Genomic DNA, 23,374 nt, shown 5'->3' with positions numbered 1-23,374 from the left:
CACCATATTAAAATGAGAATTCAGTTCACGTAGCAGGGTTGACCTTAAAGTGTAACTGATAGCATTTTAGCAACATGGAAAAAAAGAAATCTGTTCATATACACTCCCAGGAAGAATGATACTTTATGCATTTTTTTCCTGACTAGCGATCACTTAAATATTAACGTTTTCAGTAATTCTTAGAATGTTTGGTAATTACGTATTCTAAGGCATTTGTGAAAATTCTATATAGCATTATAGAGTGTGAATGCAGCTCTGCGTTTTGACAATTTATAGACACTGCAGTAGATAAAAACATTTTATCTCGTACAGGAGCGGAGTCTACGCAGACCGGTGCGCCATAGCCAATCAGAGCTACAGTAGGCCTTTATGCAAACAAGCCAGTTGCCACAAAGGCCTGCCATCATTCACTTTGAACTGGACTGTGTGTTTACAGGATCCATAACGAATTACTATGGGAATAAATATCAGTCAATTACAGAAATATTGGAACAAAATTTTCTCATGAATGCAAACAAATTGTTGCTTACTGGAAAATACTCTTTCAAACACATGGCCACGTTGTACAGCGTCATTATGGCTATTAGCAGGGCTATGTTTTGGCCTTTATTCAGATTACAATCGCTCACTGTTGTTTTTTGGAAAACGAAATAATCTGTAGATGTCTATTTCAGCAACGTTTCGCGCTGCTCAGAGACAAGCATGGAGAAACAAAAATGTTCAATTATATTCCATGATATTCTTAAGATATATGTGCTGACTGAATATAAGCAAGTGATGTCTGTTAAATAATCAAGTTAGATTTCTCCAGAAATAAATAATTTTAAATAACAAACTGGCTTTATTTACAAATTAGTGAGAATGTCTCACACCATGTTCAAGTATTGCCTTTTCTCGCTCACTCTTGGTTAAATGAAAACGAAAGTGATTATTATTAATTATTTAGAATTATATAAAAGCCCATTAGATATTCTCAGATATACTCACAGATCCTAATGGAAAATGCCCCTTAGATATTAATTTACAATCCTCTAATCCTCTAAATATAATTTTTGGCAGAGAGTTATTGAAAAAAATATTTTTAGATATACTGTAGTCCTGCCATAGGCGAAATGATTGTTGGTTACACTACAATTAGGGTGTGGAAATGTTATGCCCCTTAGATATTAACTTAGAATCCTCCAATCCTCTTATACTGAGCCTACTTCTGACCGTCATGTTGTACAGCGCAATATTTTCCATTCCATCTTAACAGAAACCCTGAGGGTTTAGTTTTTCGTGTTTCTCGGAATACAAACACCATAATATTAATCAAATTAATTAAGCCAAATTTCTTAATCAATCCCATGTACTATGTTATTACAAAAAAAGGTTTTAAATGATCTGGTAATGCATGTATAACATGTAGAAGTGAACGTATGTATGTATGTATGTATGTATGTATGTATGTATGTATGTATGTATGTATGTATGTATGTCTGTATTTGATGGAAGACTATCAAATGCTTCTCAAAGATGCCCTCTGGTGGTCAAACTAGCACTAACTTACGTTAACATAAAAAATGTCTGACAATTAAATAACGTGCCACAGAATGCTGCAGCAGCCCGCAAGGTGTGCTGCTGTATGATACAACTTTTAAAGGAGCAGCCACTGCAGGGACTCGGTAGGGATTTTTACGCACTTCAGCACTCGGTGGTCCCGTTCTATGAGCTTGCGTGGCCTACCACTTCGCGGCTGAGCCGTTGTTGCTCCTATACTCTTCCACTTCACAATAACAGCACTTACAGTTGACCCGGGCAGCTCTAGCAGGGTAGAAATTTGACCAACTGACTTGTTGGAAAGATGGCATCCTATAACGGTGCCACGTTGAAAGTCACTGAGCTCTTCAGTAAGGCCGTTCTACTGGCAATGTTTGACTATGGAGATTGCATGGTTGTGCAACAAGTCTGGCTGAAATAGCCAAACTCTAATTTGAAAGGGTGTCCACATACTGTTTGTGTATATGTAGTGTATTTATCATTAGGCTCTGTGTTATTAGCTTGCTACATGAATAGATACGCAAGCCTATTAGCCACGTTATGACTGACTTGTGATCATTGCCCTTACTAGTCATTCCCAGCCTTAGTTACATGCGTGCGTTTTTGTCAAAATATTGAGTCATTGAACCTGAAACAGTGCATCCAGAATGGAGGCAGCAAACAATGTACCAGGACAGCTGTGATTTACAACCTGATAGCAATATTTTTTTGGACAACCAAGAAATGTATTGGTGAATTATATTAATCATGCATTGAACTGCATACATCAAATCACATTTATTTTTATATAGCCCTTCGTACATCAGCTGAAATCTCAAAGTGCTGTACAGAAACCCAGCCTAAAACCCCAAACAACAAGCAATGCATGTGAAAGAAGCACGGTGGCTAGGAAAAACTCCCTAGAAAGGCCAAAAACCTAGGAAGAAATCTAGAGAGGAACCAGGCTATGAGGGGTGGCCAGTCCTCTTCTGGCTGTGCCGGGTGGATATTATAACAGAACATGGTCAAGATGTTAAAATGTTCATAAATGACCAGCATGGTCAAATAATAATAATAGTAGTTGTCGAGGGCAGCCGCAGGCAGAACAGTTGAAACTGGAGCAGCAGCATGGCCAGGTGGACTGGGGACAGCAAGGAGTCATCATGCCAGGTAGTCCCGAGGCATGGTCCGAGGGCTCAGGTCCTCCGAGAGAGAGAAAGAAAGAAAGAGAGAGAGAGAATTAGAGAGAGCATATTTAAATTCACACAGGACACCGGATAAGACAAGAGAATACTCCAGATGTAACAGACTGACCCTAGCCCCCCGACACATAAACTACTGCAGCATAGAGGCTGAGACAGGAGGGATCAGAAGACACTGTGGGCCCATCCGATGATACCCCCGGACAGGGCCAAACAGGCAGGATATAACCCCACCCACAAAGCACAGCCCCCACACCACTAGAGGGATGTCTACAACCACCAACTTACCGTCCGAAGACAAGGCCGAGTATAGCCCACAAAGATCTCCGCCATGGCACAACCCAAGGGGGGGGGGCGCCAACCCAGGCAGGAAGACCACGTCAGTGACTCAACCCACTCAAGTGACGCACCCCTCCCATGGACGGCATGGAAGAACACCAGTAAGTCAGTGACTCAGCCCCTGTAATAGGGTTAGAGGCAGAGAATCGCAGTGGAAAGAGGGGAACCGGCGAGGCAGAGACAGCAAGGGCGGTTCGTTGCTCCAGCCTTTCCGTTCACCTTCACACTCCTGGGCCAGACTATACTTAATCATAGGACCTACTGAAGAGATAAGTCTTCAGCAAAGGTTGAAACTGAGTCTGCGTCTCTCACATGGGTAGGCAGACCATTCCATAAAAATTGAGCTCTATAGGAGAAAGTCCTACCTCCAGCCGTTTGTTAGAAATTCTAGGGACAATTAGGAGGCCTGCGTCTTGTGACCGTAGCGTACGTGTAGGTATGTACGGCAGGACCAAATCGGAAAGATAGGTAGGAGCAAGCCCATGTAATGCTTTGTAGGTTAGCAGTAAAACCTTGAAATCAGCCCTTGCCTTAACAGGAAGCCGGTGTAGGGAGGCTAGCACTGGAGTAATATGATCACATTTTTTGGTTCTAGTCATGATTCTAGCAGCCGTATTTAGCACTAACTGAAGTTTGTTTAGTGCTTTATCCGGGTAGCCGGAAAGTAGAGCATTGCAGTAGTCCAGCCTAGAAGTAACAAAAGCATGGATTAATTTTTCTGCGTCATTTTTGAACAGAAAGTTTCTGATTTTTGCAATGTTACGTAGATGGAAAAAAGCTGTCCTTGAAACAGTCTTGATATGTTCTTCAAAAGAGAGATCAGGGTCCAGAGTAACGCCGAGGTCCTTCACAGTTTTATTTGAGACGACTGTACAACCATCCAGATTAATTGTCAGATTCAACAGAAGATCTCTTTGTTTCTTGGGACCTAGAACAAGCATCTCTGTTTTGTCCGAGTTTAAAAGTAGAAAGTTTGCAGCCATCCACTTCCTTATGTCTGAAACACAGGCTTCTAGCGAGGGCAATTTTGGGGCTTCACCATGTTTTATTGAAATGTACAGCTGTGTGTCGTCCGCATAGCAGTGAAATTTAACATTATGTTTTCGAATGACATCCCCAAGAGGTAAAATATATAGTGAAAACAATAGTGGTCCTAAAACGGAACCTTGAGGAACACCGAAATTTACAATTGATTTGTCAGAGGACAAACCATTCAGAGACAAACTGATATCTTTCCGACAGATAAGATCTAAACCAGGCCAGAACTTGTCCATGTAGACCAATTTGGGTTTCCAATCTCTCCAAAATAATGTGGTGATCGATGGTATCAAAAGCGGCACTAAGATCTAGGAGCACGAGGACAGATGCAGAGCCTCGGTCTGACGTCATTAAAAGGTAATTTACCACCTTCACAAGTGCAGTCTCAGTGCTATGATGGGGTCTAAAACCAGACTGAAGCGTTTCGTATACATTGTTTGTCTTCAGGAAGGCAGTGAGTTGCTGCGCAACAGCTTTTTCTGCTGTTCTGCAAACAATGCCTTAGTGTACGTCAGGGAACGTCTAGTCAAATAGGTTATATTTTAGGACCTCTTCTAAAGTTGGTTTTGTAGCATAAACTGGGGATTTTATATTTTTGACTGATATTGTGATTGTCTGTTTTTATATCTGCAATGTAGTTAAAACGCTGTCAGTTCCGCTTTAATATAAGGGACAGATGTAAATGAATAACTAATCACATTAAATAAATAATAATCTTAAGAACTGACTTTGTCAATGCAAGAACATAACTAGGGCCTTACAATGATGGCACTGAGTAAAGCCTGTGTGTCTATGCTGATGTCTCAACATTTAACACATCAGCTACCACTGCCACACTTAACAAAGAGCTGCAGTCAGTTTTAGAATGGGTGGCAATTAATAAGCTAGTACTAAATATTTCAAAAAGTATTGTATTTGTGACAAACCATTCACTAAACCAGAAACCTCAACAATTGAATAATGTGGCAATTGAGCAAGTTGAGGTGGCTAAACTGCATGGAGTAACCCTGGATTGTAAACTGTCATGGTCAAAACATATTGATGCAACGGTAGCTAAGATGGTGAGAGGTATGTCCGTAATAAAGCACTGCTTTGTTTTCTTGACATTGCATCAACAAAACAAGTCCTACAGGCCCTAGCTTTGTCACACCTGGACCAGACATATGGTCAAGTGCCACAAAGAGGGACATACTTTTGGCAAATTACAGTTGGTCCAGAAAAGAGCAACATGGCTAGCGCTTAAATGTACATGGGGAGCTAACATCAATGACATGCATGTCAATCTCTCCTGGCTCAAAGTGGAAGAGATTGACTTCATCATTACTTGTTTTTGTAAGAAGTGTTGAAGCAGAATATACCGAGCTGTCTGTTTAAACTACTAGCACACAGCTCAGACACCCATGCATACCCCACAGAACATGTCACCAGAGGTCTCTTCACAATCCCCAAGTTCAGAACATGCTCCAGGAAACGCACAGTACTACACAGAGACATGACTACATGGAATTCTTTTCCACATCAAGTAACTCATGCAAGCAGTAAAATCAGATTAAAAAACAGTTAAAACTACACCTTATGGAACAACGCGATCTGTATAAACACACACATGCTCTACACATAAGGTGAATGCACCAATTTGTAAGTCGCTCTGGATAAGAGCGTCTGCTAAATGACTTAAATGTAAATGTACGTTGTAATATTGTTGTATGGTGGTATTATACATTTTGTATTGTAGATATTTAGTGTGGTGTAATAATGTTATGTGATGTAGTATTTTGTGTTATATGCCTGATGTATTTGGACCTCAGGAAGAGTAGCCTTGGCAACAGCTAATGGGGATCCCGAATAAAGTCAAATGCAAAACTTGAATGGGGAGCGTCGCTGCACAGCCATTTTCAGGTCTCTCTTAAAACCTCTATCAGGTTTAAGTCCAGGCTCCGGCTGGGCCAATCAAGGACATTCAGGGACTTGTCCAGAAGCCACTCCTGTGTTGTCTTGGCTGTGTGCTCTGTTGTGTTGTCCTGTTGGAAGGTGAACCTTTGCCCCAGCTTGAGGTCCTGAGCGTTCTGGAGCAGGTTTTCATCTAGGATCTCCATGTACTTTGCTCTGTTCATCTTTCTCTCGATCGTGATTAGTCTCCCAGACCCTGCCGCTGAAAAACATCCCAACAGCATGATGCTGTTACCACCTTGCTTCACTGTAGGGATGGTGCCAGGTTTCCTCCAAATGTGACTGTTGGCATTCAGGCCAAAAAGTTCAATCTTGGGTTCATCAGACCAGATAATCTTGTTTCTCAAGGTCTGAGAGTCTTTAGATGCCTTTTGGCAAACTCCAAGCGGGCTGTTATGTGCCTTTTACTGAGGAGTTGCTTCCGTCTGGCCACTCTACCATAACGGCCTGATTGGTGGAGTGCTGCAGAGATGGTTGTCCTTCTGGAAGGTTCTCCCATCTCCACAGAGGAATTCTAGAGCTCTGTCGGAGTGACCATCGGGTTCTTGGTCACCTCCCTGAACAAGGCCATTCTCCCCTGATTGCTCAGTTTGGCCAGGCGGCCACCTCTAGAAAGAGTCTTGGTGGTTCCAAACTTATTCCAGTTCAGATTGATGGAGGTCACTGTGTTCTTGGGAACCTTCAATGCTGCAGAAATGTTTTAGTACCCTTCCCCAGATCTATGCCTCGACACAGTCCTGTCTCGGAGCTCTACAGACAATTCCTTCGACCTTATGGCTTGGTTTTTGCTCTGACATGCACTGTCAACTGTGGGACCTTATATTGACAGGTGTGTGCCTTTCCAAATCATGTCCAATTAATTTAATTTGCCACAGGTGGACTTCAATCAAGTTGTAGAAACATCTCAAGGATGATCAAGGGAAACAGGATGCACCTGAGCTCAATTTCAAGTCTCATAGCAAAGGGTCTGAATACTAATGTAAATAAGGTATTTCACTTTTTTTTAAATAAATTTGCAAGCATTTCTAAAAACCTGTTTTCCCTTTGTCATTATGGGGTATTGTGTGTAGATTGCTGAGGATATTTTTTCATTTAATCCGTTTTAGAATAAGGTTGTAATGTAGCAAAATTTGTAAAAAGTAAATGGATCTGAATACTTTCCCATGGCACTCTGTGTATATCTTGTATACAGTACCAGTCAAAAGTTAGGACACACTTACTCATTCCAGGGTTTTTCTTGATTTTTACTTTTTTCTACATTGTAGAATAACAGTGAAGACATCAAAACTATGTAATAACACATATGGAATCATGTAGTAACCAAAACAGTGTTCAACAAATTAAAATCTATTTTATATTTGAGATTCTTCAAAGTAGCCACCCTTTGCCTTGACAGTTTTGCACATTCTTTTCTCTGCTGGAGTTCTTTTAAGAGCTTGATGGTATAGCAATAGCTTAATAAACTTGACGTTACCTTGAATCTTCCCTCTTCATTTTCCCCACAAACAAAATCACTAATAGTTTAGGAAATTCCGATGAAGTTCAGTTGGTTGACCATGGCACTTGCAACGCCATGGTTGTGGGTTCGATTCCCAAGGGGGGTGAAAAAGTACAAAAAATGTATTCACTCACTAAGTCGCAACTGTTAAATGACTAAAATGTGAATCATATTGTTTTTTAAAATATTGACAGTATAATTTAGCAGTTTTGACATGCATCATCCAAACAGCCACTGAAGGGCAAATGAGATCTAATGCCGACGTCTTGGCGACATCTTGCCAATGTGCAAACGATCTCCATACTATATCAGAGCGATGTATCATGTATACATGGGCCAGACGTTGGCGAACGGTTACAAGATCGAATCCCTGAGCTGACAAGGTGAAAATCTGTTATTCTGCCCCTGAACAAGGCAGTTAATCCACTGTTCCTAGGCCGTCATTGTAAAATAAGCATTTGTTCTTAACTGACTTGCCTAGTTAAATAAAGGAAAAATAAAAAAATAAAACCATGTCTCTTAGTCCTACAGCTCCGTGTCATTTCAATAAATATCTTGAACCCACCTGGCCCTGAATTTACTCAAATATGTGTATTTTACACTCTAGCAGTAGGCCTACATTAAGAGAAATATCATAAAAGACAAAAACTTAGTGAGCATTTCATCCTCAAAGCTCCATGAAGGTCTGCTGTGCGGTATGCAGTAGAATAGTTTGGACTCAACGAGTAGCCTACCAATAGCCGCCAGTCTAATATAGGAAGGTCATAAAAATGTACATGATACTAAGACAATTTGTTTCAAAAGAACAGAATGGCATGTTTTAAGATGTATTTCTCTGTGCTATAGTAGCTGAAGCTATGGTTGCTTCATGTCAACAAAATTAATTAACTTGTTATGCTCTTTCAGATAGGGTATAGAAATCAAAACGTCTGACCTGCATGGACCTCTGTAGGATTATCTAGGAACGTAAGCAAGCTTCATAAAAACTCCCTCAAAGATGCCCTCTGGTCGTTTCAATGAGCGTTAACAGTATTAATGGCAACAATGGCTGACAGTATAATACTATGACGTCATGTACTGGAACATGCTCTACCATACCGGAGCATCCTGCAAGCTATGCTGCAGTGTGACACAACTTTTTAAAGGAAGAACCACTGTATAGTTTGTTTTATTAAAAGACATAGGGTGTGTCTATGTTTGAAAAAATACACGTTTAAAAATGTTTAGTCGAAAGAACAGAAGACTTTCGGTCGACCACGATTTTTGTTAGTCGGGGACATCCCTAATATCAATAAAGGGCAATCGCACAGGTTCTATGATTGCAAGGTAGTGCCATATTTCACTCACACATCTCTCCATGTGTTTCTTTCTCTCCTAACTATTTTCTCTTTCATCCCTTGTGTACCTACAGCCCACAGATGAGTTGTCAGACCTGCCACTGCGTGTGGCAGAGATAACTAAAGAACAGAGACAGCGGAGGGAAAGGGAGGAGCACAGGACAACTGGCTCCCATTCTGTGACCAATGGCACATGTGAGAATCAACGCATGTCTGTTTGTGTGTGTGAACTGTAGTGTCATGTACTGTATTTATAGTTTTACTCAATTGTATTCTAGCCTGGGTACCAGTCTGTTTGTGTTAGCATTTCACTCCCTGAGACTCCTTGTCATGCCAGACTGTTTGGCATTTGACACAGCGTAAAAGGCGGCAGGTAGCCTAGTGGTTAGAGCGTTGGACTAGTAACCGAAAGGTTACAAGATCGAAGCCTTGAGCTGACAAGGTAAAAATCTGTTGGTCTGCCCCGGAACAAGGCAGTTAACCCACTGTTCCTAGGCCATCATTGAAAATAAGAATTTGTTCTTAACTGACTTGCCTAGTTAAATAAAGGTAAAATAAATGTAAAAAAGGAGTGGAATGTTAGCACAAAACGGGTCTGGATTAGGTTCTACATCTGTGGAAATATACACTGAACAAAAATATAAATGCAACATGCAAAGTGTTGGTCCCATGTTCCATGAGCTGAAATAAAATCCCAGGAATTTTCCTTATGCAAAAAAAGCTTATTTCTCCAATTTTGTGCACAAATGTATTTACTTCCCTGTTCGTGAGCATTTCTCCTTTGCCAAGATAATCAATCTACCTGACAGCTCTGGCATATCAAGAAGCTGATTAAACAGCATGATTGTTACACAGGTGCAACTTGTGCTGGGGACAATAAAGGGCAACACTAAAATATGTAGATTTAGATGCCACAGATGTCCAGTGTTGCGGGAGTGTGAAATTGGCATGCTGACTGCAGGAATGTCCACCAGAGCTATTGCAAGATCATTTCTCCACCATAAATGTCGTTTTAAAGAATTTGGCAGTACGTCCCACCGGCCTCAAAACCGCAGACCATGTGTAACCACACCAGCCCCGGACCTCCACATCCGGCTTCTTCACCTGCGGGATCGTCTGAGACCAGACACTCGGACAGCTGATGAAACTGTGAGTTTGCGCAAAGGTATTTCTTCAGAAACCGTCTCAGGGGGAAGCTCATCTGCGTGCTCGTCATCCTCACCAGGGTCTTGACCTGACTGCAGTTCGGCGTTGTAACTGACTTCGGTGGGCAAATGCTCACCTACGATGGCCACTGGCATGCTGGAGAAGTGTGCTCTTCATGGATGAATCCCGGTTTCAACTGTACCGGGCAGATGGCAGACAGCGTGGCATATGTGTATGGCGTCGTGTGGGCGAGCTGTTTGCTGATGTCAACGTTGTGAATAGAGTGCCCGAAGGTGGCGGTGGGGTTATGGTATGGGTAGTCATAAGCTATGGACAACGAACACAATTGCATTTTATCGATGGCCATTTGAATGCACAGAGATACCATGACGAAATCCTGAGGCCCGTTCATGCCATTCATCCGCCGCCATCACCTCAGCATGATAATGCATGGCCACATGTTGCAAGTATCTGTACACAATTCCTGGAAACTGAAAATGTCCCAGTTCTTCCATGGAATGTATACTCACCAGACATGTCACCCGTTGAGCATGTTTGGGATGCTCTGGATTGACGTGTACGACAGCATGTTCCAGTTCCTGCCAATATCCAGCATCTTCTCACAGCCATTGAAGAGGAGTGGGACAACATTCCACAGGACACAATCAACAGCTTGATCAACTCTATGCGAAGGAGATGTATCGCACTGCATGGGGGAAATGGTGGTCACACCAGATACTGACTTTTTTTTTTTTAAGGTATCTGTGACCAACAGATTCATATCTGCCTTCCCAGTCGTGAAATCCACAGATCAGGGCCTAATGAATTTATTTCAATTGACTGATGAACTGTAACTCAAATCTTTATTGTTGCATTTATATTTTTGTTCAGTGTATATTCTACATCTTGCTTCTTTTTACTATGAACTTGTGTGTAATCTGCCTTTCTGTCTTGTCTGTCTATCTGTCTGTGAGTAGTAGAGGCAGAGCTGGAGCAGATCGACTTTATAGACAGTTGTACAGGAGAGGAGGAGGAGGAAGAGGAGGAGGGTAGGAGAGGAGAAGTAGCAGAAACCATCAGCCTCAGTTCCCAGTTCATGGCTTACATTGAGCGCCGCGTCACCAGAGAGGTGTGTTGCATGTATTTGCGTGTGTGTGATATAAAATAGATATGCCATTCAGCAGACACTTTTATCCAAAGGGAGTTAGTCATGCGTGCATATATTTTGTACGCGTGGCCCCAGTGGGGATCACTCACACCCATACAAGCTCCATGCTCCGCCAACTGTGTTCATGAGTGCGTGTGTGTGTACGACTGGCCAGTGTGCACAGGACTGTATGTAGAAGGCTGGGGGTGCGTTCATCACGACAGAACAGTATGCAACATTTAATTCAACAGAAACTACTGTTCTGAATGACCAGTTGAAGAACCTGATTATGGTGGCCCAGTAAGCGATTGTGTATGGTGTGCTCCTTGAGTTTTGCAATTTGAAATGGTCACATCCATATTGATTAGACCGCACTTCGCCACACTCCCCAAACGGGAGCAAACGTACCTCAAAGGCTGTTGAACAATGGTTTGCACCATTTGGGGGAATCGTGTCATTCAGTGCAAATCTTCACGCAACATAGCAAATGTTGAACCGAACTGAACCCACCCCTGGTGTGTTTGTGGTGTAAGGGCGAGATCGTGGCTGGTGGTGTTGATGACTGTCTCTTTGTAGGGCTCTCCAGTCAAGTCCAACTCTTCCAGAGACTTGAGGACAGATGACCCGAGGCGACACAATTCTCTGCAGAACAGGTAGGAAGACCTACACACACACATCCTACCTATCTATCTAGTAACTTGACCTATAACCAATGTTCCCTCTAAGCTGCGCACACAAACAGTACTCCCAAGACTGCCGCGTAGAAATATCAGCCCACAGAGAGAAGCACGAGATTTGAACTTCAGATCAAAATGTTATGTCACATGCACTGAATACAACAGGTGTAGACCTTACAGTGAAATGCTTACTTACAAGCCCTTAACCAACAATGCAGTTTTAAGAAAAATAAGTGTTATGTAATAAATAGATAAGTAAAAAATAACATAATTAAAGAGCAGAAGTAAAATAACAGTAGCGAGGTTATACACAGGTACCGGTACAGGGGGCACTGGTTAGTTGAGGTAATTAAGGTAATATGTATGTATATATAGGTAGAGTTAAAGTGACTATGCATAGATAATAAACATAATAGCAGCAGTATAGAAGGGGGGGGGGGGGGGGACAATGCAAATAGTCTGGGTAGCCATTTGATTAGCTCTTCAGGAGTCTTATGGCTTGGGGGTAGAAGCTGTTAAGAAGCCTTTTGGTCCTAGACTTGGCGCTCCGGTACCGCTTGCTGTGTGGTAGCAGAGAGAACAGTATATGACTAGGGTGGCTGGAGTCTTTGACCATTTTTAGGGCCTTCCTCTGACACCACCTGGTATAGAGGTTCTGGATGGCAGGAAGCTTGGCCCCAGTGATGTACTGGACTGTATGCACTACCCTCTGTAGTGCCTTGCGGTCAGAGGCCGAGCAGTTGCCATACCAGGCAGTGATGCAACCAGTCAGGATGCTCTCGATGGTGCAGCTGTTGAACGTTTTGAGGATCTGAGGACCCATGACAAATCTTTTCAGTCTCCTGAGAGGGAATAGGCTTTGTAGTGCCCTCTTCACGACTGTCTTGGTGTGTTTGGAGCGTGATAGTTTGTTGGTGATGTGATCTCAACCTGCTCCACAAAAACAAACATTCATCCTAACGGCCAACATTAGGTACAATAATAGAAATATACATTGGTCCAGAGCCAGGCGGAGAATGACGTGTTGAAGAGGGCGAGGAACGAGATGGAGTCACAATCCATGCCAGGCACACCTGTGAGCCCTGGAACTCCACCTCCGACAGGCAGAGTCAACATACTTGGCACCCTGACATTTCCATTCCTCTTCTGACAACAGAAATTGACCAACTGCTCACCAGGCACAGCAAGGGCTGTCCTGGCCGTTATGCTGTTCTGCTATTCCAAGGATGTGTAACCGAAGAGAGATACCACAAGTGGGCACAGAATACCAACTGGGATGGATCCCGAGGCAAATGTGGCTTACCAGTGAACCTCCGGGTGTTCATCATTAATACTGTGTCTCAGAAGTTTCTGTCCATGACTGATGCAACCCGAAAAAGCATTAAAGAAAGAGTTAATGAGTACTTGAGGTCACCGAGTGAGACTGGACATGGCCTGCTCTCCCTTATGTTAGGAATTAGGCACTTTCCCATGTTTACTTGTCAGACTGCACAGTAGCCTAATAAACAAATGCAGGCGGCTTCTATCTTCTAAATGCTTTATTATCCAAATGTAAAAGCATATACTGTACAGTACTGTATTTCTTCATCAGCATCTTTATGCTTCGTTAAATAAAATAATGATAAATACTATTTCAAAATGCAGATGTTGATTTAGTTATGGATCTATAACGAATTACTATGGCAATAAATATCACTGATTTACAGGAATATTGGAACAAAGTTGTCTAATGAAGGTAAACACTTTAGAGTCCTCCAATCCTCTTTTGCTGTAGCCCACTCCTGACCGTCACGTTGTATAGCGCCATATTTTCCATTCCATCCTAACGGAAACCCTGAGGGTTTTCTTTTTCTTTTTTCTCAGAATAGAAACACCATAATATTAATTGAATTAATTAAGCCAAATTTCTTAAAATCAATCCCATATACTATGTTATTACAAAAAAGGTTTTAAATTCTCTTGTAATGCCAACATGGTAGACTTTCAAATGCTTCTCAAAGATGCCCTCTGGTGGTAAAACTAGCACTAACTTGCATTAACAGAAAATATTTCTGACAATTGAATAACATGCTGCAGGTGTGCTGCTGTATGAAGCGACTTCTAAAGGAGGAACCTCTGTAGAAGTAATTTAGCTCGTCTAGTAGGCTTGTGTCACTGGGCAGCTCAGACTTTGTAGTCTGTAATAGTTTGCAAGCTCTGCCACATGCGACGAGCGTCGGAGCCGGTGTAGTACAATTCAATCTTAGTCCTGTATTGATGCTTTGCCTGTTTGATCGCTCGTCGGAGGGCATAGCGGGATTTCTTATAAGCTTCTTGATTAGAGTCCCGCTCCTTGAAAGCAGTAACTCTATCCTTTAGCTCAGTGCGGATGCTGCCTGTAATCCATGGCTTCTGGTTGGGTATGTACGTACAGTCACTGTGGGGACGATGTCATTAATGCACTTATTGATGAAGCCAGTGACTGATGTGGTGCACTACTCAATACCATTGGAAGATTATTTTTGTTTTATTCGTCAGTGTTCATATTTATTTTTTGTCACGGGTTGTCCGGATAGGTGCACCTGATTCAGCTGCCCTACGCGCCGTGTAGGCAAACTGTTGCCATTTTGATCCATTTCATGTGTCTGACATTACAATCTCTGCCTTCCCGGTGGGCCCGGAGAGCAAGCCAAGTGCACTATAGGCCTACCGCTGGCCAATCGGATGGCTCAGATGACCGTGTCTGCAGTAAAGCATAAAAGAAAGCTACAGCAAAGTTGATACTGTGAGATTTCAAAATGTTTAAAACCATGACTAGAGAGAGACTCAACGAATACAGCAAAGAGCTGCTGTTTTTCTGAGTGAGTTCATGTTTGTTATTTTTCAGCATTGTCAACACTTTGTATTCAACACTTTTATAAGCCATAAAATCCACTTTCTTCCTATTTCCACTCATTTCTAATGAGTAGGAAAGTGTATCTATAAACTTGCGTTGGGTCTTTTATAATATTGAGGAATATTTCACTTTCTCTGTTCATAGGAGTAACAACATGAATTTGTGCATGAGGCAGAAATAATGTGGTGCGTCTCGAGTTTCGCCATCAGCTGGAAGACGGTGTCCCTTTTTGGTCAGTGTCAGTGGAGGAAAGGGAGAGCGGAGGGATGTTGAGAGACGGACCCTTCAGTCTGCTGCTCTCTCCCTCCGCTGAGACTGACCATCAGATGCAGGCATCATCAGCCCAGGAAAATAAAAAGCAAATTATTATTTAAATGTATGCTCACTCACTTGGGCTTCACAAGGGCTTCACGGTGTCATCATATAGCCTACCTTAAATTTTGAAATATAATTTTAAAACATTTACCCCGAACAGGAATGCATTCATTGCCAGGGAAATTCAAGCAAAGATAATATGCAGTGATAATGTATTGGGCCATTAGTTTACTTTACAAACCTCATTGCTACAGAACTGTTTTTAATTGGTTAATGTTGCGTATGCTTACGCTTTTTAAGTCATGCAAAAAAGAATCTGAGCGGTGGATCTCTGCTTGCATTTTGACTCAGTGATCTTGACTCAGAAAATGTTGTTGACCACTGTTGTAGAGTTTTCCCTGTTAACACTATCAACGTTTCCCTTTACTGTGGCAATTGTGATCGAATCAACGCAACGTACCGAAACAGAATAAACCATGCAAGACATTTTGTTGTAGGCAGAAAGCATCGGAGTAGGATTTTATTGTGTTGGCATACTCTTCTCAACCCGTACTTTACACAGACTGGTGTGGCAAAAACAATCAGAGCTGCATTAGGTATTTATGCGAATAGACCATTGCCATTTATGGATCTGTGCCATTTACTTTGAACTGGACCGTGTTTACAGCATGAGCGGTCGTGAGTCGATGCGCTTGTTTTGAGATCAAAGCGAGAGCTGCATGTAGCCACGTGTGCACATTATGTTTATGTCCTGCTAGTTAGTGAGTTATTAGCCCAGTTATAGATCATTTGTAATCAGCCATAGGGGAGTGATTGCTTCCAACAAGAGTACAAAACTTGTATATTTCTAGACATCTTTGAAAAGCGAGTCAGGTAAAGAGCTTTTTTTGTCTTAAAATAGTCAATAGGCAGAGGTTAGCATAATTTGTCCGATTCTCTGTGATAATGGTATGGAAATAATAAAGCATTTTATTTTGTAAGGTGGTTTCTTGCATGAAACAACATTGTAAGTCACCTCGTCTGTTTACCAAGTGGATAAACAGATTAATGTCAAGCCCTGTGTTTTATTTTCCATTCTCATGGAATGTAGGCCTATATTGAATCATCACACTTTGGCTTCTACTGTAGGCTGAATGATAGAACAGCTATTTCCATGCTGAAATGTTATGGGATGCATTGTCTCCATTGTTTTTGATAGTAGGCCACTCTGGTAGGCCTACATTATGATCAAATAGCCACAGTAGCCTACTGGCATTTTTCCTAATTTGTTAGCTTATAACCTGTAATTCAAATGGATTTTGGGGGGGGGTTGTATCATTTGATTTACACAACATGCCTACCACTTTGAAGATGCAAAATATTTTTTCATTGTGGAACAAACAAGAAATAAGACAAAATAAACTGAACTTGAGCGTGCTAAACTATTCACCACCGCAAAGTCAATACTTTGTAGAGCCACCTTTTGCAGCAATTAGTTACAAGTCTCTTGGGGTATGTCTCTATAAGCTTGGCACATCTAGCCACTGGGATTCTTCAAGGCAAAACTGCTCGAGCTCCTTCAAGTTGGATGGGTTCTGCTTGTATACAGCAATCGTGTAAGTCATACCACAGATACTCAATTGGATTGTGGTCTGGGCTTTGACTAGGCCATTCCAAGACATTTAAATGTTTCCCCTTAAACCACTCGAGTGTTGATTTATCAGCATGCTTAGGGTCATTGTCCTGCTGGAAGGTGAACCTCCGTCCCAGTCTCAAATCTCTGGAAGACTGAAACAGGTTTCCCTCAAGAATTTCCCTGCATTTAGCTCCATCCATCATTCCTTCAATTCTGACCAGTTTTCCCGTCCCTGCCGATGGAAAAACATACCCACAGCATGAAGCTGCCACAACCATGCTTCACTGTGGGGATGTAGTTCTTGGGGTGATGAGAGGTGTTGGGTTTGCGCCAGACAGTGTTTTCCTTGATGGCCAAAAAGCTCAATTTTAGTCTAATCTAACCAGAGTACCTTCTTTCATTTGTTTGGGGAGTCTCCCACATGCCTTTTGGCAAACATCAAACGTGTTTGCTTATTTTTTTCTTAAAGCAATGGCTTTTTTCTGGCCACTCTTCTGTAAAGCCCAGCTCTGTGGAGTGTACAGCTTAAAGTGGTCCTATGGACAGATACTTCAATCTCCGCTGTGAAGCTTTGCTGCTTCTTCAGGGTTATCTTTGGTCTCTTTGTTTGCCTCTCTGATTAATGTCCTCCTTGCCTGTTCTGTGAGTTTTGGTGGGCGGCCCTCTTGGCAGCTTTGTTGTGGTGCCATATTCTTTCTATTTTTAAAAATGGATTTAATGGTGCTCTGTTTTTTTATAACCCAACCTTGATCTGTACTTCTCCACAACTTTGTCCCTGACATGTTTGGAGTGCTCCTTGGTCTTCATGGTGCTGCTTGTTTGGTGGTGCTCCTTAGTGGCTTAGTGGTGTTGCAGACTCTGGGGCCTTTCAGAACAGGTGTGTGTATATATACTGAGATCATGTGACAGATCACGTGACTCTTAGATTGCTCACAGATGGACTTAATTTAAGTAATTATTTGACTGCTGAAAGTAATTGGTTGCACCAGATCTTATTTAGAGGCTTCATAGCAAAGGGGGTGAATACATATGCACATACCACTTTTCAATTTTTTTCATTCCACTTCACCAATTTGGACTATTTTGTGTGTCCATTTACATGAAATCCAAATAAAATTCCATTTAAATTACAGGTTGTAATGCAACAAAATAGGAAAAATTACAAGGGGGTGAATACTTTTGCAAGGCGCTGTACATGGGCAATGTTAAAACTGTAACTTAAAGTGGGTACAGCTTCAGTGTTCACAGTAAATGCGTACTGGAAGTTGCACAGAATTTTCACAAGTTCAAGTTTGCGCTCACCAGACCTGAAATTTGCTCAGTCAGTGCCGAAAATGTTTTGAAGGAATATTGCCTATAACAGTGCTGTATATGACGTATAACTCAATCCAGCTCTTTGGCAGATTCTTAGTCTGTGTTGTCATGTCTCTGTTCAGTTTTTCACAAATGTTTTTGGACTCAAGAAATTACTGTGCCCAGCAGACCATAAAATCTCCAGTCTAAATAAAGATATCTAATCTGTGTTGAGTTAGATTACACATCTAACCCCCCCCTTCCCCCATCTGTCTGTCTCCTACCCCCCTCCCTCAGGACTGCACATGATCCAGCCTCTTCTGCCTCTAATCAGGTAACCCAAGTGTGTCTAAATGCTGTGTACAGCTTCCAATACTGATTATTACTACGTCAATTACTTTCATGGTTTAAAACGTGATTTATTGAGTCTAAATGTCGATACCGCCTTTTTTCAACTCCTCTCCTCTCTTCCTCATGCCGCCTCCTCACCGTCTTTCTGTTTCCCTCTGCTATCTTCCTTCCTTTCTCTCCTCTCTTTGTTTTGTTTCCTCCCTCTTCCTCTCTCTCCCCCCTCCCTCTCTCCCTGTGTTCAGAGAGGGTCAGTGGCCAGGGTTGGTCCGGGTCCGTGTGGGTTGCCGGGTGGGGGCGTGGAGCGTGTGCGGAGGATGGCCCAGTTGGCCGCCCTGCGGTACGAGGAGGAGAGGCAGAAGTCGCGATCAGTGCAGCGGGACGCCGTCATGACCTACGTCAAGGTTCCTCCGACTACTATTCATTTTTATTCTGTTGATTTATGTCTTGCTCTTGTATCACTGTGTGGTGAGTTGACGATAGAGTGCTGACACATGGTGTGTATGTATCTATAGTAGTCTTCATGTTTTTAAAATGTTAAAGATAAATATGAATGACCTCAATTGAAAGTGACATTCTCTAGCGCTTCATTATCTGATCTCAAATCCAAGTAGCTTGAGTAGTGAGCTTAAAAAAACATTTAGACTTTTGGAGAGCTCTGTGTTACTGAGACTCTTCTCGGTTTCTACAGCACAAAGCATATCAAAGCCCTACCAAGCTGAGTCCCACAGAGAACGAGGTGAGTCCACACACTGTTCTCTTCTCTCTTTCCTCTTCGACTTTGTTTTCCGTCTCTGAAGTTTTCTCCATGGTGAGTTAATGTGTGTTGGCATGAAAGGTTCAAGGTATAACTAGGATTTAATACAATTTCACAGGGGCTCTCTGTAAACATGACCACGCATTGTCTTCAGCAGTCATGTCTGGTGTCCATTCCTCCCTGTGTCCATTCCTCCCATGCATTCTATCTCATCCCCCTTTCAATTGTCCTCCATTAACCCTCCACCTCACCCCACACACACACACACACGCATCATCCCTCTTTTCCTCCTATTGTGGTCACGTCCCTTCCTTCACCCTCCCTCCCCTCTCCAGTTATACCATCATTGATTCTTGAGGGTGAAGGCAAAACATCTACGATCCCAGCAATGTGTTGTTTTTTTTGTCCCTACTCTAAAAAATCTGTGCTAAATGCTGGGCTTCAGACTGCCACCATTTAGTCACATTTTGCGACCCTTTAACTTTGCTGTGCCAGTTACATTTTTTTATTGGTCGCACTGGTTCGAGCTGCACATTCTAGCTGGTCACCTCAATCAAAACGTCCTATTTTTGGGGTGGATAAAACCATGAATTTGTTAAATAGCAAAGTGCATTATTCTCATGATTCATAATAAAAATGTCTGGCCTGCTGCTGTGCCTGCCTGTTTCGTTTTGGCCGGTTGCTGTAATGAGCGAGCTTCACACTCGTTCTACCCCCTTGTGTGGGCCCCTTGTGATTGTAAAACATTTCAAAATGCAATTGCGTGGAAAAACTACCTTGGAAACATCTAGTTGTCCATATTAATGAGAGGAGGGTCTCAGCTTTCTGTAGGTGTAATTTTTAATATTGAGCTCAAAGCACACTGTTTTACAATCACGATGTCTGATATGGCTTTGAAATACAGAGCACATGAAATTGCACATCGGCCATCACAACTGCACTACGCCTCATTGCAGTTTTATGGGGGACATTTACTGTTATATTAATACATGGCTATAATCAGTAGGTGTTATATGTAGAATTAGCGACCAAGCTTATGTGTTTTGAGTTTCCACTTCCCCATGTGGTGAATAATCCCCAATTGAATTAGGCCTATAATATGATTAAAAACTAAGTTTTAAGTGAGATGTAGGCATTGGTCTTAAGCGGAAAATGAAAGGAAATTCACATGAGCTCCACCCATGCACACAGCTTTGACCTACTACAGTAGCTATGTTGGTCTATTGTACTTCAAACAATGTGTATGCAGGTTGCTTAGGATTCAAACCTTCTTAAACAGTCTAATTGATGCTCTAAGAGGTGCTTCCACAATAATGTTATTTGTACCACATCTAGGGCTGTGGCGGTCATAAAATCTTGTCAGCTGGTTGTCATGCAAAAGCTGCCTGTCTCACGGTAATTTGCTGTTAATTAACATCAACACGTTTAACATTTCCAGGTATCCACGCAAACAAGACGCTGATGCGCACCTTTGGAACATCTACATTTAAAAAAAAAAAGTCTAATAAATCAATTGAATATACACCATCACAATAAATCCATGATTTATTCTAGGCAGGTCTAAAGAAACATTATGATATGAAGAAAATGTATTTCAGAAGAACAGAACATGAGTTGGCCTACTGTATGTTATCTGGCTGTGAGCCATGCCATAGGCTGTAGGTTTGTTCATTTAGCAGACAAGATGCACTATATGTGCAAAGTATGTGGACACCCCTTCAAATTAGTGGATTTGGCTATTTCAGCCACACCCTTTGCTGACATTTGTGTGAAATGGAGCACATAGCCATGCAATCTCCATAGACAAATATTGTCAGTAGAATGGCCTTTCTGAAGAGCTCAGTCACTTTCAATGTGGCACCGTCATAGGTTGCTATGGCTATGTTTAGCGTAAAAGTGATAATTTGAAACAGGTCCTATACACTAGATTTATAGTTATTTGGCAACTTTAGTTGTGAATGATATAAACCATAGAATGCCTTAAATCAAAAGATATATGGGCTGCATGATGTGACTATAGGCTATTAATGATTTGAGAAAGTCACAAAAAAAGCTTGCCACTTTTCCGCCGGTTCATTTCAGTCATGTCAGGTAGGCTACCCCAGTTATTTCGCATCGACAGGTGATATTCCGCCCAAACTCTGTATGCCATGGCCTCTCCAACCCTGTTCCTGCAGCTACAGTATGCTTAATTTGGGAAACCAAGTGAAAACTGTTCGGGAACATCGATAGTGACATGTTTTCATAACAAAACGTATTTATTTAAACGGTTGACAGCCCCTCTGCACGTGGGAGAAAGGAATGAAGGAGAGAGGAGGTAAACGCACGGTGGTGAGATTCTATAGCGAATGGTAATGTAATGCCTATTAATTATGATTTTTTAAAATATATATATATATATATAACTAGCCTATTCAAAATCAAATACAAATTCTCTATAATTGTAGGCTAACACTGAATTTATTTAATTTAGGCCAGACCAATTATGTACCAAAGATATCTTAAGTCAGTATTTATTTGTATGTTTTTCTGCCATGTGTAATATGCGGTAGGCTATATTTTGTATAATGGCACAATCATTTTAATTCAGGATTTTTTGGGGGCTTGGGCTCATATATAGGCCGATGCGTAATCATGAGCTCTAATATGCATATACAGTGCATTCGGAAAGTATTCAGACCCCTTGCCTTTTACCACATTTTGTTACATTAGTCTTATTCTAAAATAGATTAAATACGTTTTTTCCATTATCAATCTACACACAATACCCCATAATGACAAAGCGAGAATAGGTTTTTAGACATTTTTGCACACTTATTTTAAAAAAAAACAGATACCTTATTTATGTAAATAAGCCAAGACAACACAGGAGTGGCTTCCGGACAAGTCTCAATGTCCTTGAGGGGCCCAGCCAGAGTCCAGACTTGAACCCGATCTCTGGAGAGACCTGAAAATAGCTGTGCAGCAACGCTCCCCATCCAACCTGATGGAGCTTGAGAGGATCTGTAGAGAAGAATGTGGTGTTGTGTGTAGATTGAGTGAATAAAATATATATATATATATATATATATTTTAGAATAAGGCTGTAACGTAACAAAATGTGGAAATGGTCAAGGGGTCTGAGTACTTTCTGAATGCACTGTATATAGAGGTCTATAGAGCCTGTCTGCATTCCTGATTTCTGTAACCTCCACAGCCCTAGATGTATTGCAAATCACATTATTGTGGAAGCACCTCCTCTAAGAGTATGAATTAGGCTGTTTGAGAAGGTTTGAATCCTAAGCAACCTGCATACACATTGTTTGAAGTACAGTAGATCAACATAGCTACTGTAGTAGGTCAAAGTTGTGTACTGGAAAATTGTTTTATTTTTACTGCGCAAAGGTTGTTTAAGCAAGCAATGATGTTGGTGTTTAACCTGTCCTGGGTGCACCTGCACACCCCTGACTACTTTTTACTTGGATGGCGACTTCAAGTTTTCGGGAATACATTGAAAACAAACTTGACACTGTTTAACCAGTCAGCGTAAATTTGGATTATGACAAAAATAAAATTACATTGACAGAGGGAGTGTACTGAGTCAATGCATACTGAGTCTATGCATAAGGTACGGGCTGTAACGTTAGATAGCTACATTGCTTAGCATTGGTTTAGTAGGCATTGTGGTACTCATGTGAATTGTCTTTCTGCTTCAGACCAATGCCTAATTCTCACTTAAAACACATTATTATTTCCATTGTTGTTACAACATTTTCATACAACATAACACAACAATACAAGTAAAAAATACACTAATGATAAATGACAACAGAAGTAATGTAGTTATTAGAATTTATTTAATATTAACAGCTGATTTTACAGACTGAAGTGAGAAAACAGAAACGTATCTAAGCCAATATTTTAACAAGAAAATCAACATGTAGCCTACCCATTACTTTACTGACTTTATTGTCCCCGTGGGGAAATTGTTGCAGTGTCATGTACAAAAGTGACATTTAAATACAAAACAAATTGACAATACAACTTTCATAATAGTTAGCTTTATTTATTCATTTAGTTTTTATTTAACATTTATTTAACTAGGCAAGTCAGTTAAGAACAAATTCTTATTTTCAATGACAGCCTACCGGGGAACAGTGGGTTAATTGCCTTGTTCAGGGGCAGAAGGACAGATTTTTACCTTGTCAGGGATTCGATCTAGCAACCTTTTGGTTACTGGCCCAACGCTCTAACCACTAGGCTACCTGCCACCACTGGTATGATTACATACAGTGGGGGGAAAAAGTATTTGATCCTGCTGATTTTGTACGTTTGCCCAC

General features: G+C 41.5%; 1 protein-coding gene across 4 annotated transcripts in view; it reads left to right on the top strand.

Moving 5' to 3' along the window:
• The window catches only part of LOC115205850 (leucine-rich repeat and calponin homology domain-containing protein 3), a 79,535-nt gene that overhangs the window by 24,192 nt on the left and 31,969 nt on the right, over nt 1-23,374 (top strand). For all 4 annotated transcript variants that reach the window (XM_029772230.1, XM_029772228.1, XM_029772227.1 and 1 more), the window contains exons 8-13: nt 8,957-9,077; nt 11,006-11,157; nt 11,752-11,828; nt 18,248-18,284; nt 18,544-18,702; nt 18,990-19,037. In XM_029772230.1, coding sequence (XP_029628090.1) covers nt 8,957-9,077; nt 11,006-11,157; nt 11,752-11,828; nt 18,248-18,284; nt 18,544-18,702; nt 18,990-19,037 — 594 coding nt within the window. The remainder of the gene's footprint in view (nt 1-8,956; nt 9,078-11,005; nt 11,158-11,751; nt 11,829-18,247; nt 18,285-18,543; nt 18,703-18,989; nt 19,038-23,374) is intronic.

This window comes from Salmo trutta, chromosome 13, assembly GCF_901001165.1.
Source record: "Salmo trutta chromosome 13, fSalTru1.1, whole genome shotgun sequence".
Taxonomy (NCBI): Eukaryota; Metazoa; Chordata; class Actinopteri; order Salmoniformes; family Salmonidae; genus Salmo; species Salmo trutta.
This window is presented reverse-complemented; position numbering and strand designations above follow the sequence as displayed.